The sequence below is a fragment of the Pecten maximus genome, chromosome 1 (assembly GCF_902652985.1).
Source record: "Pecten maximus chromosome 1, xPecMax1.1, whole genome shotgun sequence".
Taxonomy (NCBI): domain Eukaryota; kingdom Metazoa; phylum Mollusca; class Bivalvia; order Pectinida; family Pectinidae; genus Pecten; species Pecten maximus.
The window spans coordinates 31,932,600-31,952,481 of record NC_047015.1 but is presented as its reverse complement, the minus strand read 5'-3'; the positions used below and the strand labels follow the sequence as shown (position 1 = coordinate 31,952,481).

The window sequence follows — 19,882 nt, the reverse complement described above, 5'->3', positions numbered from 1 at the left end:
AAACTGTATGTGATTTGATCACATTATTCTTCAATCGTTGTTTCGCTAAACGTACGGGTGAAACGTGTCGGAAAATTACGATCCATCTCCGCTGGTTGTCTATACACGTTGTGTGTCTATCTATATACTTTTCAGCTATACCCCTATCATCCTAGGTTAGCCAGTCAAGCATGAAAGAAACGGATAGTTTAAGTGCTTTTACCTTCAAGTAAATTTGATCAATAAACAACCTATAGCCAGGTCTTTGATTGAGGCACTGTTAGTACTACAGCCGACTCTGGGCGGACAGCTCTTTTTGTTCGTTACCGAATTGACTGCAGGACGGTATGGATTATTACGTGTGAATAGATACCAAAAAACTGCGCCGTGATGTGACATTGTCATATTGTCTGCCTACGCCGACCCTGGAGTATTTGGGCTGTTATATCTGACCGAGGGATATCGTGTTGTTGTGTGATAGTCGATATGCTTGTTACTGAAACAGGATTTCACCACCTTTATTAATTGATCCGTGCCAAAATGGATTACTCACTTTCATCGTTTTACGGGCTGTATATTTGAAAATCGTTACATAGTATATGTAAATACAGGTAATATACACCTATATAAACCAGTATACGTTATCATATAGGTGTACCTGTGCGGAGGCGACGTTTACAAATACGTATATATATATATATAATGAGTACACATACAGGTTTAAGGCTGAGCCATTCACCAGGTACGGCCGAAGTCACATGTGCGCAAGTCTTGACTAAAGGTATGGAGCTAGACAGGAGAGAATCAGTACTAGTGTCACAGCTCTCAGCATGAAGTTAAGACAGAGGGCAGTTATCTCCGGCGTAGGTTTAACAGTGTTAACTTTATTTTACGTGTTTGTGGAGACTATTTATAATGTTAATCCTGAAAAACTACCTGTCTTTTTAAAGAACTCTATGGCGAAAGCCGGAAACGAATATGACGGTTCGCACATCTCTGCAATTAGAAAGCGGCTAGATAAGAGTAACTATACAAGTGATGACTTCAGTCCCGAGGGAGGGGGCGATAAAGCGCCAGGGGTAAAGAAAAATAATTTGCATTCATCTTCTGATGATCGTCGATCAAGAAAAGATGGAGTTGAGAGTTGGGTTGTGTCACCTCTTCTGTTGAGAATTAACGAGACCGACTCGGAGGTGGATATGCTATTAGACAAACTTCAAAATTTTGACAGACGCAAATTCGATTTTACGAAATTAAAAACTATACCATACTATGATTATCTAAAAACACTCAGAAAACGGATTAAACGGAAAGGAACTAGCCTGGACGCTTTTAGGACTTTTATAGGGTAAGTATACTCCCTGTACTGTGTGTAAATAACTGATAATGTATTGTACATTATATTATGTCATATACAGGACAACCTCCAAATATGTCATCACCCAGGAAAGGCATAACACACACGAAATAAATCTAGTCAACTGTTGTTGGTGTGTAATATTCGCTGATAGTGGCGTCCCACGACCCCCTCGCATATGTGTATGGGGTGCTTCTTAGTTAAATTGTTTACATTTCTGACTAGTTTTCTATGGCGGTCGGCTGTCTCGTGTTTTGGTATTATGGTAGCACACCACAGTAAGACAGCCTGGCCATGGGCAATTTTTTTGTTAAGCAAATAACTCCTGTATTATGATATGTATAAAAAATGAAAAAATAAATGTACACTATAATTGGTATATCCAGTATGAAGTAGTACATACAGGCTTCACATTTATTAAAACAAAAATCAATAAATTGGTTCCGGATTTTAAATATCCGGATTTTCCGAACGTGTGTTTACACAGGAAATTTAGTTTCGCCTACAGCGCAAAATGGAAGCCCACAGAAAAGGTAAGATAGCGGAAAAACTTAATTTACAACATATGTCCAAACAAGATTAATTCTGTCTTTGGGATAGAGATATTTAATTTTAAATAGGTTTCAGAAAAAAAATTGTGTAGAGAATTGTGCTATTTTGGGTCAAATATCATAATATTTTGCAATTTTTGAGAATTTTTTGGGCTGTTACCATGGTATTCACAGCTCTAAAAATCACAGAAAATATCAGTTTACTTATCCTTCAGAGCTCTATTAAAATTGCAAATGTTGTACAGATTTCAAATATATATACTTTATTAGAGGTTATATGTAAGGTTAACTGGCAATGTTTACATATCTAAAGCATGTGCCATATTTTTCAGAATTTGGCATTTTTACTGTACACTGCTACCTATGTAGTTGTTGTACGATTGTACAGGCTGGAAACGTTTAAAGTGATCTTAGTTAAAGATAATCCCAGCGTTATATCGAATTTCGTGTCTGTCTTATTATCCTTCATACGTGAGAAAATGAAAGCCACGTATGAAATACCCGCTGACATATTACTATTGTAAGGCATGCTTGGTGTCCCCATTTCCATACAATCTTTAGAAATCTTATGTCTACACAAAAACATTATGTTTCTGAAAACCTTTAGAAACGGTGAATTGTATATGAATGATAATCTATATATGTGTCCCGGGTACCAAATTACTAGTGCAGCCTGTTTGGTTTTTAAAAGCCTGATAGTCTGAAGTACTGTTACCCTCTGGAATAGCATTAGGCCTAGCGATATTAGAGGGAAATTACAAAAGCTAAATCCATCACTTTAAAAATCAGCAATTTAAAATGACAACTTGATCAGGACATGCTCTCTCAACCTATATGTAAGTCAGTAGGTCTTTTCTTTGTTTATAGAAAGGCAAGAAGCTAAGATTTAAGGTGGTCAGATATTTAAACTGACCACCGACTAGCATCAATATTGACCAAAGAGGTGTAGTGGACACATATACGTGTTGGTCAGATCATGACAGCAGGAGGACAAACCGCTTGTATTTGTGCTATATTAGGAAGATTATAAATTGAATCAAACGGTGATATGAAGGATGGGGGTGTCCAGTCCTCGTCTAAACGACTGTCAGAGGGAAGGGGTGTCCAGTCCTGTCAGAGGGAAGGGATGCCCAGTCCTGTCAGAGGGAAGGGGTGTCCAGTCCTGTCAGAGGGAAGGGGTGTCCAGTCCTGTCAGAGGGAAGGGGTGTCCAGTCCTGTTAGAGGGAAGGGTGTCCAGTCCTGTTAGAGGGAAGGGGTGTCCAGTCCTGTTAGAGGGAAGGGTGTCCAGTCCTCGTCTAAATGACTGTCAGAGGGAAGGGGTGTCCAGTCCTGTCAGAGGGAAGGGGTGTCCAGTCCTGTCAGAGGGAAGGGTGTCCAGTTCTCGTCTAAACGACTGTCAGAGGGAAGGGGTGTCCAGTCCTGTCAGAGGGAAGGGGTGTCCAGTCCTGTTAGAGGGAAGGGGTGTCCAGTCCTGTTAGAGGGAAGGGGTGTCCAGTCCTGTTAGAGGGAAGGGTGACCAGTTCTCGTCTAAACGACTGTCAGAGGGAAGGGGTGTCCAGTCCTGTCAGAGGGAAGGGGTGTCCAGTCCTGTTAGAGGGAAGGGGTTTCCAGTCCTGTCAGAGGGAAGGGATGCCCAGTCCTGTTAGAGGGAAGGGGTGTCCAGTCCTGTCAGAGGGAAGGGGTGTCCAGTCCTGTTAGAGGGAAGGGGTGTCCAGTCCTGTTAGAGGGAAGGGGTGTCCAGTCCTGTTAGAGGGAAGGGTGTCCAGTTCTCGTCTAAACGACTGTCAGAGGGAAGGGGTTTCCAGTTCTCGTCTAAACGACTGGTTAAGAAATTGGACACATTTTGTTTAATGTTGTAAGTACGTCTTCGTAATGGACAATGCCAACTGTTGACGATGACTACAGTTGATGGGACTAACTCCGTGTTCAAATATAAATAAAAAAATAAATCAATTTAAAACATAGAAAATGTCATAACTTTAAAGAAAAGGCAAGTGTATGATGTAAAGGGTTTTGAAGAGACATGTGATTCTTTATGGTTCATTGTTGATCAGCTTATTGATAGTTGTCTCCGTTGACCTACGAAAGGACATATTTAAGGAGTAATTACCAATGCAGAAGCCGTAAGACTGGAAATATTGATTATGAATTGACCATTTAAAGCAAAACAAAAACTGTGTTTAGAAAGCGATGAAAATCTTGTGGGTGACTCGTGAGCCCCTCCGCAGGCCTCGACTTCTGATCCCTACAACGTGTTCGACCTTTGACCCTCGACCATAAAGAACCTATTGTATAGCTTGTTAAGTCTACGTCTAATTAGAAATACACGAACAAAATAAATGATGGAAAGTTATAATTAAGACACTTTACGTGTACCTATGCACGGTAGTTCACTGTATGTATGTATTAGATTGCTAAAAACAGAATGAGAAAAAAAACTCAGAATGTAAAAATTCTTAAATAATTAACACACAAAAAATACTCATACCGCAATAAAAGGAAAAAGTCACGATCCTAGGTTTCGTAGCTGATTCATATTTTATCATGTCATTCCCAGTATATTTATATAATTAGCACAGGGACTAGATAATATAAATATGATCATACACACACATACAAATGTCATGTATTATACGCTAGATTATACGATTGCAATATACAATAACTTCCAGACTAATGTGATTTATTTATTTATTTATTTATTTTATTTTATTTATTTATTTATCTACTTATTTTTTATTTATTTATTTTTATTAGCATGATCATATCGAAGAAGCCATTGTACATTTCAGATTTAACGTATTTGTATCGTCTTTGGTAGTGAACCTGTGGACACCAAGTTTCTGTACACATTTATTAGTAAAGACGGACGTTTACATACATACATTTGTATATACATGTATCTTATATGAAAAATATTATCTGTATTACAAATTAATTTTCGCTGACCTTTTTCAATAATATAAAAATGTATGGCCAGCTATAAAATCAATTTCTCTACCATTATTTTGTGATCTTAAAAGGTCGCATTGATGTATTTCGTTGAAGTTAACGTCATTTGATGATGGAAGAAAGTCACGATACGGTTATTAGAAATGATTGCGGCGGCCCTGTAGTAGACGATAACTGGAATGATTTCGTTATTATACCTGACCGTGGTAATTAATCAAGAACATAAATAATTTTTTTCCGGTTTCGACGTGCAATAAACATTTATCTCTGATATAAGAGAGCTACTTTGTGATTTGGAATCAGAATGCTATCTTTCTCAAAATGATCATTATTTAGGTAAAGTGGATATATGTGGTCATGGCTCAGGGGGCGTATGGAAGGCTATAAAGGTTAAAGGAGCACACGGAAGGTTACCGAAGGTTAAGTGGGCGAAGGGAAAGCTCTTCAAAGTTAAGGGGCGAAGGGAAGGCTATTTAAGGTTAAAATGTCGAAGGGACGGCTATTTAAAGTTAAAGGGGCAAAGAGAAGGCTATTTTAGGTTAAAGGAGCGAAGGAAGAGAAGGCTATTTAAGATTAAAAGAGCAAAGGGAAGGCTATTTAAGGTTATAGGGGCAAAGAGAAGGCTATTTAAAGTTATAGGGGCAAAGGGAAGGCTATTTAAGGTTAAAGGGGCGAAGGGCAGGTTACCGAAGGTTTTGGGGCGTGGGAGGAGGTTATTTCAGGAAAAGGGGGAGTATGGGAAGGCTATTTAATTAAGGTTAACGGAGCGAAGGGAAGGCTAGTTAAGATTAAGAGAGCAAAGGGTAGGCTATCCAAGGTTAAAGGAGCGAAGGGAAGGCTATTTAAGGTTAAAGGAGCGAAGGGATATTTAAAATTAAAAGAGCAAAGGGAAGCTTATTTAAGGTTAAAGGGGCGAAGGAAAGGCTATTTAAGGTTAATGGGGCGAAGGGAAGGTTACCGACGGTTTGGGGGGCGTGGGAGGATGTTATTTCAGGAAAAAAAGGGGGGGGGGTGTATGGGAAGGCTATTTAAGGTTAAAGGAGCGAAGGGAAGGCTAGTTAAGATTAAAAGAGCAAGGGGGAGCTGATTTAAGGTTAAAGGAGCGAAGGGAAGGTTATTAAAGGTTAAAGGAGCCAAGGGAAGGCTATTTAAGGTTAAAAGAGCAAAGGGAATGCTATTTAAGATTAAAAGAGGAAAAGGAAGGTTATTTAAGGTGAAAGGGGCGAAGGGAATGCTATTTAAGGTTAAAGGGGCGAAGGGAAGGCTATTTAAGGTTAAAGGGGCGAAGGGAAGGTTACCGAAGGTTTTGGGGCGTGGGAGGAGGTTATTTCAGGAAAAGTGGTTGGTACGGGAATGCTATTTAAGGTTAAGGGGTGTGTGAGGAGGTTATTTTAGGTAAAGGGGAGGTATGGGAGGCTATTTAAGATTACGGGGTGTGTGAGGAGGTTATTTTAGGTAAAGGGGAGGTATGGGAGGCTATTTAAGGTTAAGGGGTGTGTGAGGAGGTTATTTTAGGTAAAGGGGAGGTATGGGAAGGCTATTTAAGGTTAAGGGGTGTGTGAGGAGGTTATTTTAGGTAAAGGGGAGGTATGGGAAGGCTATTTAAGGTTAAGGGGTGTGTGAGGAGGTTATTTTAGGTAAAGGGGAGGTATGGGAAGGCTACTTAAGGTTAAGGGGCGTGTGAGGAGGTTTATTTAAGGTAGATGGGGAGTATGAGAAGGCTTTTTAAGGTTTGTGGTGTAGAAAAGGATATTCAGGATGAACGGATGCAACGTGACAGGTACATAGATCATGAGGAAGAGGGGATAAGACATATTTGTATATTTGTATATATGAAGTTGATAGGAGTTGTAAGGGTGTGTAAAGATATTGTCGTGGGGATGAGACCCATTGGTGTATAAGGTAGGCAAATGATATTAATACTTCATATTGGCAAGCATAGATGCTTGGAAACTCCGTCGAGCAAAGAGGCGTGTCCGGGCAATATTTTGAGGGGATGAGTACATGAATAGGTTATGGTATCACGTGTTACCATAGAGAACAATTGGTAGTATTTGAAATGTTCTGTGTAAAAGTAGGTTAAGAGTATAGAATGAGAAGATATCCGGGCACTAGTCAGACTGTTTTTGTTACTGTCATCAAAGTGTCCTTTAAGCAAACACACTCGATTTACTGTACGTCACTACGGCGCTATTTGTAAGCACGTGTCTTACCACTGAACTGTAAACACAGGTATACCACTCTCTGTAAACTTCTTAATGATGAATACGGATTGATTAAATGTCAGTTTGACAAAAAGCGGAAATAGAATAATAAATTTTTCGCTTTAAGATAAACGAAACATCATTAAAAGTCGTCTTTACAATAAACGGACACCATTAACTCTCAGCTTCACAACAATAGAAACACAGTTAACGTTCAGCTTTACTGTAAACTGGGTTAATCAAATCCAAAAGAAACAGAAAATGTCTTTTAATCTTTTAATTTCAAGCTGTTCAGATTGTTGTAGGGTGCATTAAAATTGGGGGGGGGGGGGGGGGGGGGGGGGGCGATAGGTAAAAGAAGGCTGTATTCAGAATGGTGAAATGGACTGCTTGTAAAAGTTCTGTCACAGAAATACGAATTAAATAGCAGTACAATATTATGATTTTTAGTTCGTCTTTTTTCACTCGAGACATCTTCAAAATAAATATACCTTAACACAGAAACGTGAAAATCAATTGTGTAACAATTTTGAGGGCTAGCGTTGGCTACATTACATAGATAACCGAGTATACGGGATCTGTAAAGGGCCTTCCGAGACTTACTGTGTACGTGTGTATTCACTGTATCTAGGTATATGTATTTATACAAGGTGACAGTACACCATCCATCTTTCACGCTAATGAACACCATTTTACTTATATATGTCTGCTCGCTGTAAGCCCCTGGCGTGGTGACAGGGAAATCATTACATACAAAGTAGATATAGGTGTTAAATTCATGTTTAACCCATTGTAACTCTAGTTACTACATCCTCCCCGGGGGTCAGTCCAAACCCCACTCCCTCACTAGTACACTGTTTCTCGTCCTGGTTGTCCTCTTCCTGTTAATGTAATGTGTTGTGATTATGTAAACAACAGGTTGTCATCTTCCTGTTGATGCAATGTGTTGTAATTATGTAAACAACAGGTCGTCATCTTCCTGTTGTTGTAATGTGTTGTGATTATGTAAACAACAGGTCGTCATCTTCCTGTTGTTGTAATGTGTTGTGATTATGTAAACAACAGGTTGTCATCTTTCTGTTGTTATAATGTGTTGTGATTATGTAAACAACAGGTTGTCATCTTCCTGTTGTTGTAATGTGTTGTGATTATGTAAACAACAGGTTGTCATCTTCCTGTTGTTGTAATGTGTTGTGATTATGTAAACAACAGGTTGTCATCTTCCTGTTGTTGTAATGTGTTGTGATTATGTAAACAACAGGTTGTCATCTTCCTGTTGTTGTAATGTGTTGTGATTATGTAAACAACAAGTTGCCATCTTCCTGTTGTTGTAATGTGTTGTGATTATGTAAACAACAGGTTGTCATCTTCCTGTTGTTGTAATGTGTTGTGATTATGTAAACAACAGGTTGTCATCTTCCTGTTTTTGTAATGTGTTGTGATAATGTAAACAACATGTCCTCTCTATCTCCTCAGTATGCACAAACACGTCCATTTCGAACATACTCCATCATCTAGAAATAACCGGTTTATTTCTTACCCGCCTTTTGGTATTATAGCCAATTTTTTGAATATCTACATCCAATATATACGGTAACACATACTTTGTCTTTGTCCTAAACACCAGAACAACACACAATCAAATTCCTCACCCGATTAGAATTTAGTGGTCATATGTCAAGGTTTAAGGTCAAAGGTCGCACTTTAACATCGACTGCCTGTATGTGCAAAAGCTGTCATATACGAGTTAGAAAGGGTACAGGGGTCGAGCATCCAAAACACATATAATACTTTTGATGACATGATCCAGCATCTGAACTGGCGATCTTTTGGGAACAGGAGGAAAGACCATGTACACAAAAACGAAAAACATAAGGCAAGACACCCTCATCCCCGTCCCGTCACACTAGACACCCACACCAGTATCCATAAGACACCCTCATCCCGTCACACTAGACAATCACACCAGTATCCATAAGACACCCTCATCCCGTCACACTAGACACCCACACCAGTATCCATAAGACACTCTCATCCCGTCACACTAGACACCCACACCAATATCCATAAGACACCCTCATCCCGTCACACTACACACCCACACCAGTATACATAAGACACCCTTATCCCGTCACACTAGACACCCACACCAGTATACATAAGACACACTCATCCCGTCACACTAGACACCAACACCAGTATACATAAGACACCCTCATCCCGTCACACTAGACACCCACACCAGTATCCATAAGACACCCTTATCCCGTCACACTAGACACCCACAGCAGTATACATAAGACACACTCATCCCGTCACACTAGACACCCACACCAGTATACATAAGACACCCTCATCCCGTCACACTAGACACCAACACCAGTATACATAAGACACCCTCATCCCGTCACACTAGACACCCACACCAGTATCCATAAGACACCTCTCATCCGTCACACTAGACACCCCACACCAGTAACATAAGACACCCTCATCCCGTCACACTAGACACCCACACCAGTATCCATAAGACACCCTCATGCCCGTCATCCACACTAGACACCCACACCAGTATACATAAGACACCCTCATCCCGTCACACATAGACACCCACACCAGTATACATACAGACACCTCTCATCCCGTCACACTACACACCCACACCAGTATACATAAGACACCTCTCATCCCGTCACACTAGACACCACCACCAGTATCCATAAGACACTCCTCATCCCGTCACACTAGACACCACTACCACAGTATACATAAGACAGACCCCCATCATCCCGTCACACACTAGACACACCCACACCAGTATACATAGACACCCTACATTCCCGTCCCACACTAGGACCACCCACCCAGTATCCATCCAGTCACACTAGACACCCACACCAGTATACATAAGACACCCTCATCCCGTCACACTAGACACCCACACCAGTATCCATAAGACACCCTCATCCAGTCACACTAGACACCCACACCAGTATACATAAGACACCCTCATCCCGTCACACTAGACACCCACACCAGTATACATAAGACACTCTCATCCCGTCACACTACACACCCACACCAGTATACATAAGACACTCTCATCCCGTCACACTAGACACCCACACCAGTATACATAAGACACTCTCATCCCGTCACACTAGACACCCACACTAGTATACATAAGACACTCTCATCCCGTCACACTAGACACCCACACCAGTATCCATAAGACACCCTCATCCAGTCACACTAGACACCCACACCAGTATACATAAGACACCCTCATCCCGTCACACTAGACACCCACACCAGTATACATAAGACACTCTCATCCCGTCACACTACACACCCACACCAGTATACATAAGACACCCTCATCCCGTCACACTAGACACCCACACCAGTATACATAAGACACCCTCATCCCGTCACACTAGACACCCACACCAGTATCCATAAGACACCCTCATCCCGTCACACTAGACACCCACACCAGTATACATAAGACACCCTCATCCCGTCACACTAGACACCCACACCAGTATACATAAGACACCCTCATCCCGTCACACTAGACACCCACACCAGTATCCATAATACACCCTCATCCCGTCACACTAGACACCCACACCAGTATCCATAAGACACCCTCATCCCGTCACACTAGACACCCACACCAGTATCCTTAAGACACCCTCATCCCGTCACACTAGACACCCACACCAGTATCCATAAGACACCCTCATCCCGTCACACTAGACACCCACACCGCTCCTGGTCTTTCGTCACGACAACAGCTTGATCCTAACTTAACAGGCACTCTTTCTACATAAACTTATCGTCTTTTAGATGAGGAGGGTTGCATTTAGTATGTAGTAAATAGATGTAGTTTGTATGAAAAAGGCAAAAACGAAAAGACAAACTTTAAAATCGACAAATATCCGTATCAAAGGACAAAGGAAAAGATGACAATTCGTCAGCAAATGGGTAGTTAGCTCTTGTGGATCCCGAATACCTTCCCAGAGCCGCGGTGGCCGAGTGGTTAAGGTGTCCCGACACTTTAACACTAGCCCTCCACCTCTGGAGTTGCGAGTTCGAAACCTACGTGGGGCAGTTGCCAGGTACTAACGGTAGGCCGGTGGTTTTTCTCCGGGTACTCCGGCTTTCCTCCACCTCCAAAACCTGGCACGTCTTTAAATGACCCCGGCTGTTAATAGGACGTTAAACAAAAACAAACCAAACAAACCAAACCTTCCCAGAGCTTAGGAACTTTGGAAAAAATTTTCAAAATCTCACTGTAGGTAATATCTAATATATAAACCTGTACACAAACAAGTGTTCCGGAAAGTTTCTGGAGTCACGCGCTATCGATCTTATCAGTTTGTTATTAAATTCATGAATCAAGTGCAAGTACATTCTCGTTTAAAAGGAAGTATGAGATTAACTTAACCTATATCTTTAACAAGATTTGAAGGAATTTGGTTAATTCATGGAAATGTTCAAACTAGTTCCCAACTATGTCCCCATATGAATATCAGGAATTTTAAAAGAAATGACTACCAAAGAAAAAAACTATCTAATCTTAGCGTATGGTAATTTTCATGTATTGAAATGCTCTACCAGCTCTTAACCTCCAATTACCAAACTGTTCAATTCAGTCGTTGTGTTGTCATGATTGAACACCTCAGATCTTCTGAACGGCATACTCTTAACATTCCCGAAACCGTACAACACGCCGAACTACTCAATCTTAATCCAACCGATATTTCGTTATGCGGCCATCAAATCTGGTCTTTCAATCTAAACCCAATTCTAAGTCTTCTTACTCCAGCAATAAAACCAACTCAATATCAACCCAACTCCAAACTCAAACGTCTAAAACAAACTCCCAACCAAATCTCTAAAACCAAATCCCAACCGAAACCTCCAAAATTAACCTCCCAACTAACCAAAACCTCTCAAACCATCAAACCAACTCCCAACCCAAACCTCTCAAACCAACTACCAACGCTGACCTTTTAAACCAACTCCCAATCCAAACCTTTCAAACCAACTCCAAACCAAAATCTCTCAAACCAACGCAAAACCAAACCTCTCAACCAAAACCAAAACTCTTACTTTCATATATCAAACGAGACAGCTCAACAACAACAACAAAATCCGAACCCAAATCTTATATAATTCCCAACCAAATAGTCGAATCAAACGACCTTTATCCCAACACAATCATCAACGAAAAGGTTCTCACTTCAACACATCCTTCTTACTCTAGTCACCGACTTAAATATCATCCAACCCTGTCTAATTTTCATTCCGAACCGTCCATATGTATTTAACTCACACTCACAGTTTTCCCTAACTAGGTTTTCAATCCCACTGAATAAAAGCCGTGAATATACTTTATAATCTGTAAAGAATGTCAGATACATGAGCCCTACGTCTTGCTGAACACAACCCTAGGACTATTTCTGACAACACTCCACATTATCTGGCATTGACCTTAATTTGCTTTCCGGGTGTCGTTGATGTATCTTACTCTCCAGGAACACCTGGTCCTATCAATAGGGCTTTAAGGTGTAAATCTAGTTTTTGTTACATGTTGTTCCCGTTTTATCGATATTCAGTTAGATTTTACCCTCACGTCCTTGTGCTCCATCCATTTAACCTGATGTCCTAGCATCTGACTTGCTGTGTACAGCCTCGCCTTCATGCTAGCGGAAAGTCGAAACACTATAATCCCTCGATCGCTGTCAGTTCAGTTTGGTTCATCAATAACGTGCTATTATGTCAAATTGCGCGAAATTGATGCGATGATCTCGACGATAGGAAGCGGAGCCAACAGTTTATGCTAAATCGGAGTCACACAATAAAACAATGAAAGTGTGAGCGTTAGTTATAATACCATAATAATGATAAATAGTCTAGATGGTATATAAAGTCCAAAAGATTGCTACATTACGTAGAGCTGCCAACTGAAATCAGGGGTAATGGAGATAACGTAAATTTAATATTGACAATAAAACATTCACATCTGAGCCGGATATGAACTTTAAGTAAGTAAAGACGTGTAGATTTATTAGAAAATTTTCTTCACAATACAGACAAATGATATATAATATAACCTTGCTTTGGTATCATGAGTCTGCAAAGGAAAGGTAAGATATGAGATAAATGGGGAATTGATCGCACATCCTTCATTCACTACCCATGAAGACGCCTTTAGTGTTTAAACAATCAAGATTAATTTGTTTACCTTGGTTTTCAGCACGTGGAAATAAACATCAGTGTTAATTTCGTTTGCTCAGAAACTGTGTCAAGCTTGTAACCTACAACAGAAGGATTCCAATTTCAAATCGTCTCGATTTTCTTGACGTTTATTATCAGTGTCATAATCATTCACATCACTGATTTTCTGACAGGTCCTGTTTTAAGTGTAAGGTCATAAAGTGCTATCTCCCTATCATTTAATGAGGAGCATGAATGATTCTAGTATTATAAAGGTAGTAAATTCTTACATCGATCAAACTTATGATCGTCGATGTGGTGAAAGGCATGTAATTTATAAGTACAATATGCATTCATTAGCGGTACATTTCCACTCCATATCTCTGTACCGGTCTACATATTTCTATAGACGTGGTATTATTTGAAGTAGACGACCTTTTCTTTACATATGTATTGCTTTCTTTCTTATATACGAGCATGAAACATTAATTTCGGTTATGGTGACTGTCTTTCGTTGATTTAGGGGTTTGAGGGATAAGGTGGTAGGTCGGAAAGGATTGGACAGCTGTTTACATCGGAAGTTAGACAGTGAGGATAAAATCCATGGTTCCATTTTCCTTATAAACTGTGATAACGCATATAGAACATTTCATAATATCGGGATGTTATTTAATAAGCATGTCGACGTATATATTTAATTATGATTTCGTGACACGAGAACCATTGTATGTGTCAGGAGGAGAATCGTGTTTGATACACGCCACCTAACCCCAATGTTATCCACGTAAGCATGATGATAGATGATTTCGTGAATGACGCGTCAGTATTGCACGTGCAATTATGCGAATATTCATGTTGGCTCTACAATGTAAATCATGACATTAGTGAAACATGAATAACTTGAGGGGATTTTAGCTTTCTCTGACCTCTGGTAACTGATACTAAGAAACGTCTGTGTTAGGGAGGAGGAAGCAATCTCTATGTAATTTGTAACTGTGTTCTCTTCTCACAACATCTCTAGCTTTTCCTTTAAGGATCATAATCAATTTCTACATAATTTGGTAGATATACACTAAGATAAATACGGGGAATTTGGTTAACCAGGAAAAATAACAAAGAAAAATAAGATAATTCGTGTCTGCTGAACGTTTTGTACAGCGAAGCTTTATATACTTCAAAACAAGAGCAAATGTTACTATGAATATTTACACGGTACTTGTTTGAATTATGCGTAAACTAAACCAGATGGCATTTAGTCTTTAGGACGGGTGCGAGACGCCATCAAGTCTTTGTTCTTATTTACTTAATTAAGAAAAACCGCATATAAATGATTGATGTTCATTGTTTAGAGACAGAATGAAACTAAAGCAATTACGTCGATAGGGTAGTCATTATATAGCCTTTAGGGCGACATCAGACTTCATTATCATTTATTTATATGTAAAATTCACGTTTTAACGGTTATCAGTTTAATTGATATATTGTTAAACTGCAGTAAACATGTCAACACGGGTTGTTTTTCTATCAATACAATACATACCTTTTCATCGTAATTTGAATCTGATATCAAGCATGTTGTAGGAAAATTTGCAACTATTAGGTACACTGTTTTAAGCTCATAGTGCCTGTGTTCTATATCTCCGAACAGGTAAATGTCTATAAATGAACTTACTTCTGAAGTGAGTTGATTTGTCTACTCGCGACCGTCTCATCAGACCCGTCGCGACACTCGCTTATATCAATTGTTTGTATTTTAGATTTGTGTACATGTCTGTTTTCTTCGTTTCTTGTTATAAACAAACGCGGGTATCTGATTTCTAGAAGCTAACTGATATAGATATTCCCATGACGAAAGGTTAAAGTTAATAATCGGATTGTTTTTACTGTATACACGATAACACGAATGTCTTTACGTTGTGTTTTAAACGATGCTGGTTTTATCGATGACAACGCACCTGTATCTTACACGTGTTACCACTCGATCAGGACATTTAACGCACGTGTACCAAAATCAGACGTCATATTGTCTAAAACATTCGCCAATATAGCATACCAAAGTATAAAATAATACATATAACACTTAAGAGGAAAAGATTTGCCCTTTAGGGCAAACATTTTGCTCTTGTGGTTAAAACATTTTATTTGACTTTAAGTAGCAATAAAGACGCTGTTTTTCATTAGCAAAAAAAATCCCCTTAAGGTCAAATATTTCACCCTTAAGTATGAAAATGCAATCAGCCATATAATGGCATAACATGTTTTTGTCCATATGTTAACATTTTTAAACATTAGGTGAGAGAAAACGTTATTGATTCTTAAGGTTCACAGATTGGTACATAATGGCAAAAGTTGTTTTAACCTTAAGGGAAATAAATGTTTTTCTGCCATTATGTTCAATATATTTTCCTTCAGGTCAAAAAACTTTCGACATTAATAATGTATGTACATTTTATTTACCCTAAGGTAAAACAAATCTGGCAGATATGTACATAATGACAAAAGGTTTTTGACCTTCAGGTAAATATTTGTTTGCCATTTTGTGACCCGATCATATGTATCTACACTTCAGGTAAAAACAGTTTACCTTAACTGTTCAATAAAATCGTTTACACCTAAGGTCAAATCATGTGACGCTACGGTAAAAAAACAAATAATGGCATAAACAAAAACAAAATTATTTGCCCTTGAAATTAGGTAAAACACTTAACTGGTACAGTGATTATAATAACACATACAAAACAAACTATTTGCTACAAAATATAAGTATACGTGGTTGTCATCAAGTTTGGAGATATAAACGGATATACAATTGAGACTTTCCTTCCGCCCCGATTTTGGGGGAGGAACAAGCGTCAAAGAAACAGTGCTTTGGACATGAGAGGCAACGGTTGGCACAATGCTGTAAGATAATACACTGTAAATCTAGGATTATCTGCTTACTAATTCACTGCCTTACTGATTTACCCAAAGAGGCATTATCAGTTATTTGAGTGACTGAGACCGTAAGTAACATCATTTTATATATAATTACATGATTATTATTTTGAATTATAATGTTATATTAGATGTCGTGGTACTGTGAGGTTAGAGAGCCAGAAACACATGATTTCAGCCTAAGTGTGACGTCAGTCAATCACCGCCGCTATATAGGGACTGTGTTCTAAGACGTCCACGTTACAGGATTCGCCTCCTGAGCTGCAGTCCACCTCGTTTATAGCTCCTGTTACAGTTCTGTATATCTTCTGCCACAAAAGACCTGCCTGAAGCTCCCTAACATGTGTCATTACTTCCTTTGATGAATAGTGCATCAGTCATAAGCGAAATGAGTACACCTGGCTTGTAGCCACACTCTCTATTCTGGAGTAAATTTCACAGTTCATGTGTACATTTTTGTTAAAAGCATATACCCACGCGGGCGTTTACACGCGGATCTAATACATTCACGCAAAATGTACACTTGTAAAACAAAAACACCAACTCACGTGCAGAACACAAACCACCGCACGGAATTCTTTGAATTAAGCATAACCAACGTAATAAGCTTATGATCGGACATGTTCTCGGGAAGAGGCAACATCGTATATTACAGATGTAGGGTAATAAGACAAAATATACTAAGTAAACAGGTCTAATCATGATACATCGAATTCACTTGGAGAAATTACAACATCTTATTATCTAGTTTAGGACAACTAACAGCTACATAAAATGTATGACGCCACAACAACATTGACGTCACGAGTCGATTTCAGCAAAACTTCCACAACGCAAAAGAACAGGGTGGGTCATTCAAGAGCGGTTTCGAGCATGGTCAATCGATTCAGAAACTCTGAAAATATGCCAAATTCGTATGTATTACTACCATCAAACATCTGGTCATCTGGGACTTCCACAGTGACACGTAAATAAACTTTTATAGCTTGCTGACGTTCCGCTTGGTTGGCGGAAGTGAATTTTCGGATTTTGTCAAACCGAGGCTATGGCGTCACGACTAGAAACATTGAATAAACCTGAGATCAAACAACTGAATACCATTTCGGAACTTCAGTTTCTTTGTGTTCATTTAAAATGACATAAATACCTCAGATCTGAGTTGTTCCGGACAGTAACAGTCAGTATCTTATGCACTTACTTACTCTATTCATTATCTTAATAAGGGCTGGTATTAATCATTTATCGTATTATTGTGTCCAGTGACCTAACGGTATCAGGGCGAGCGACGTTTAAGTAGACATGTATTATAAACCTGATTACGCCTGATCATTGGGGGTTTTGTTTTTGGCTCCCGGGAAAACGTCAACATTAACCGATATGCCATGCTTTGTTTAGCATGAATGACGAAGGTTCTTTCCATATCGGGCACTGTTCTGATTAGTCATATTCCGGAAGGAAAATGTACTTGATTGACAGGCGAACCTTTGTATGTTATTAGCAAATATGTTAGTAGAATATGCCAAACATGCCGGGTCAATTATTCCGAGTCTGTATGCTTCAGGGTACATCGTATGCATATAAGAAAATAAATGCTGGACCTGAGAACCATTCACAATTATTTCATCGGATACTTTAGCTACAGTATTTATAAAATATCGTGACAAATCAGTTTCCCAGACGTGCAATTCACATACGGAATACATTTTGAAAACGTATCAAATACTTTAAATTTAGTACTCTTTTAATATGCAACCATTAACTCAAATATAAGTGTACACTTTTTTATTTCTATTTATATATTGTATGTCTGTTATATTTATAGCTTTATAAAACGTATGAATAATCAACCATATATAAATCCGGAACGGAAGTCCAAAATGTTACAGGAGATACTTGCTGAACGCAAGCAAATTTTGAGGTAAATGTTTGGTTTTTGTGCACGCTTCCCCGAGTATCAGATGTCTAGGATTTCTCTGTATCAAGCTTTGCCATGACAGTGACTTATCACAAATCAATTTTTCATCTGTTGGTATTCCTTTTCGTTTTGTGTTTAAGATAAAGTAGATGTCTCGGATTTTAATAACTGTATAATTTTAGGTAGTAAACTTGATGCATTCGAGTTCTAGTCATCTGTTGCTGCGCATATTACACGAGCACCATCCTTACTTCACAATCAATGTATTGCGCTTGATAATAGTCTGCACGCGCGTATCCCGCGGCAGTTTTCGCATGGGAAACACGCGCATCTGCTTGCACAACAAAGCATCTTTTGATACAAATATCTAATTTGCACAACTACGCCAAACATTTTAATTGAATTATATCCGATTAAAAAAGCTGAGGATAACGTTTGTATACAGTGACATTAATATACATGTACGTGTAACGTGTAAAATTAATTTCTTATTTAACAACCTGTCATGAATGTAAATTATTTCGACTTTATGTAAATCTCGTCATGCTTGAAGTCACGTTCTCGTGAGCTGTACGTTAATGGAAATTAAATTTATAAATTAAAATAATACATGTCCAATTCGACCGTACAAGAGCTTTCAGAGGATTGCTAGTATTGAAGAGGTTTCCGAACGGAAAATATTTCGAACTCACTTTCCGAATGGAGTATATTTTACAGAATTTTACTTGAATTGTTATTGGTGAGCCCTATAGAATGTTATAAACAACTCGGTTAGCAACAAAACCAGCCGACATTAACACATATAGATGATGGATTTAACCCTCAAGGGACAAGTCCAATGATTAACTGTCGGGAATACTTGTGTAGTGTGTTCCTTCCAGATTAGTTACGGAATTCAACTCCAAATAAAAGCTATTGAATTCGCAAATAGAGCCTATGGAAGCGACAATGTTTCAGATAATAATGAAGACTTCGGTGAGAACTAAGTGACTTTAAAGGTATCTCCTTGCTTGATTATTTTATTCGAAATTAGGGCATGTCACTTTTTCCTAAATACATCCGCAATAGATATAAGGAAATACTCACAACCTTGAATGTCGGACAGAAAACATTCTACATGCCCTGTTGTATACGACCCAGTCGCGGAAGCTAAACAAACACCCCGAGGGTCACGGAGTAATACATCAAAGCACTATCGTAATCAGGTTTATGTGTGTTATGTGTAGAATGCACTGACTGCCTGTCACACAGACTGGTCACTCCAATGGTCAGTCTCAGTACGTACATGAATGGTCAGTGTCCGTTACTAATGAATGTCTGGACATTATTGTGACGGGGCCGTTAAACAGTAATCACGTATATCTTGTTTGACCATTCAAGGACCCCTGGCCATTGCTCTGCTTGTTGTTAATACACTATAAACATGTACAGTTTTTATTAGATACATAAACACGTACAATTCATTAGTGTGTCTCTATTTGTGGTTTGGAATTTATTGGTGTGATCATAACGCCACCTTAAATGTTATCATTGTTATGATACTTACCTACGTAAAAAGTCCTCCCTGACTGGTGACACACTCCCACGTTATTGATGTCCGAGATAGTTGTGAGACATTTCAGCTGTCCTTATTTTTACCTCACAATATTTTTGCTCAATTGATCTCTGTATACAAAAAAAGTGTAAGTTTGAATGTGAAGCGAAAGCAAATATTGGTTCGCTATTGTCTCGGGCCAATCACAACTGCCTGTCATATATTTAA

The 19,882-nt window shown here is 39.1% G+C and overlaps 1 protein-coding gene across 1 annotated transcript in view; it reads left to right on the top strand.

The window, feature by feature from the left end:
• The first annotated feature begins 223 nt into the window (after positions 1-223).
• LOC117330501 (extracellular serine/threonine protein kinase FAM20C-like) overlaps positions 224-19,882 on the top strand; it is a 40,721-nt gene continuing 21,062 nt past the window's right edge. Inside the window, exon 1 of the mRNA XM_033888844.1 lies at positions 224-1,327. Coding sequence (XP_033744735.1) covers positions 810-1,327 — 518 coding nt within the window. The 5' untranslated portion in view covers positions 224-809. The remainder of the gene's footprint in view (positions 1,328-19,882) is intronic.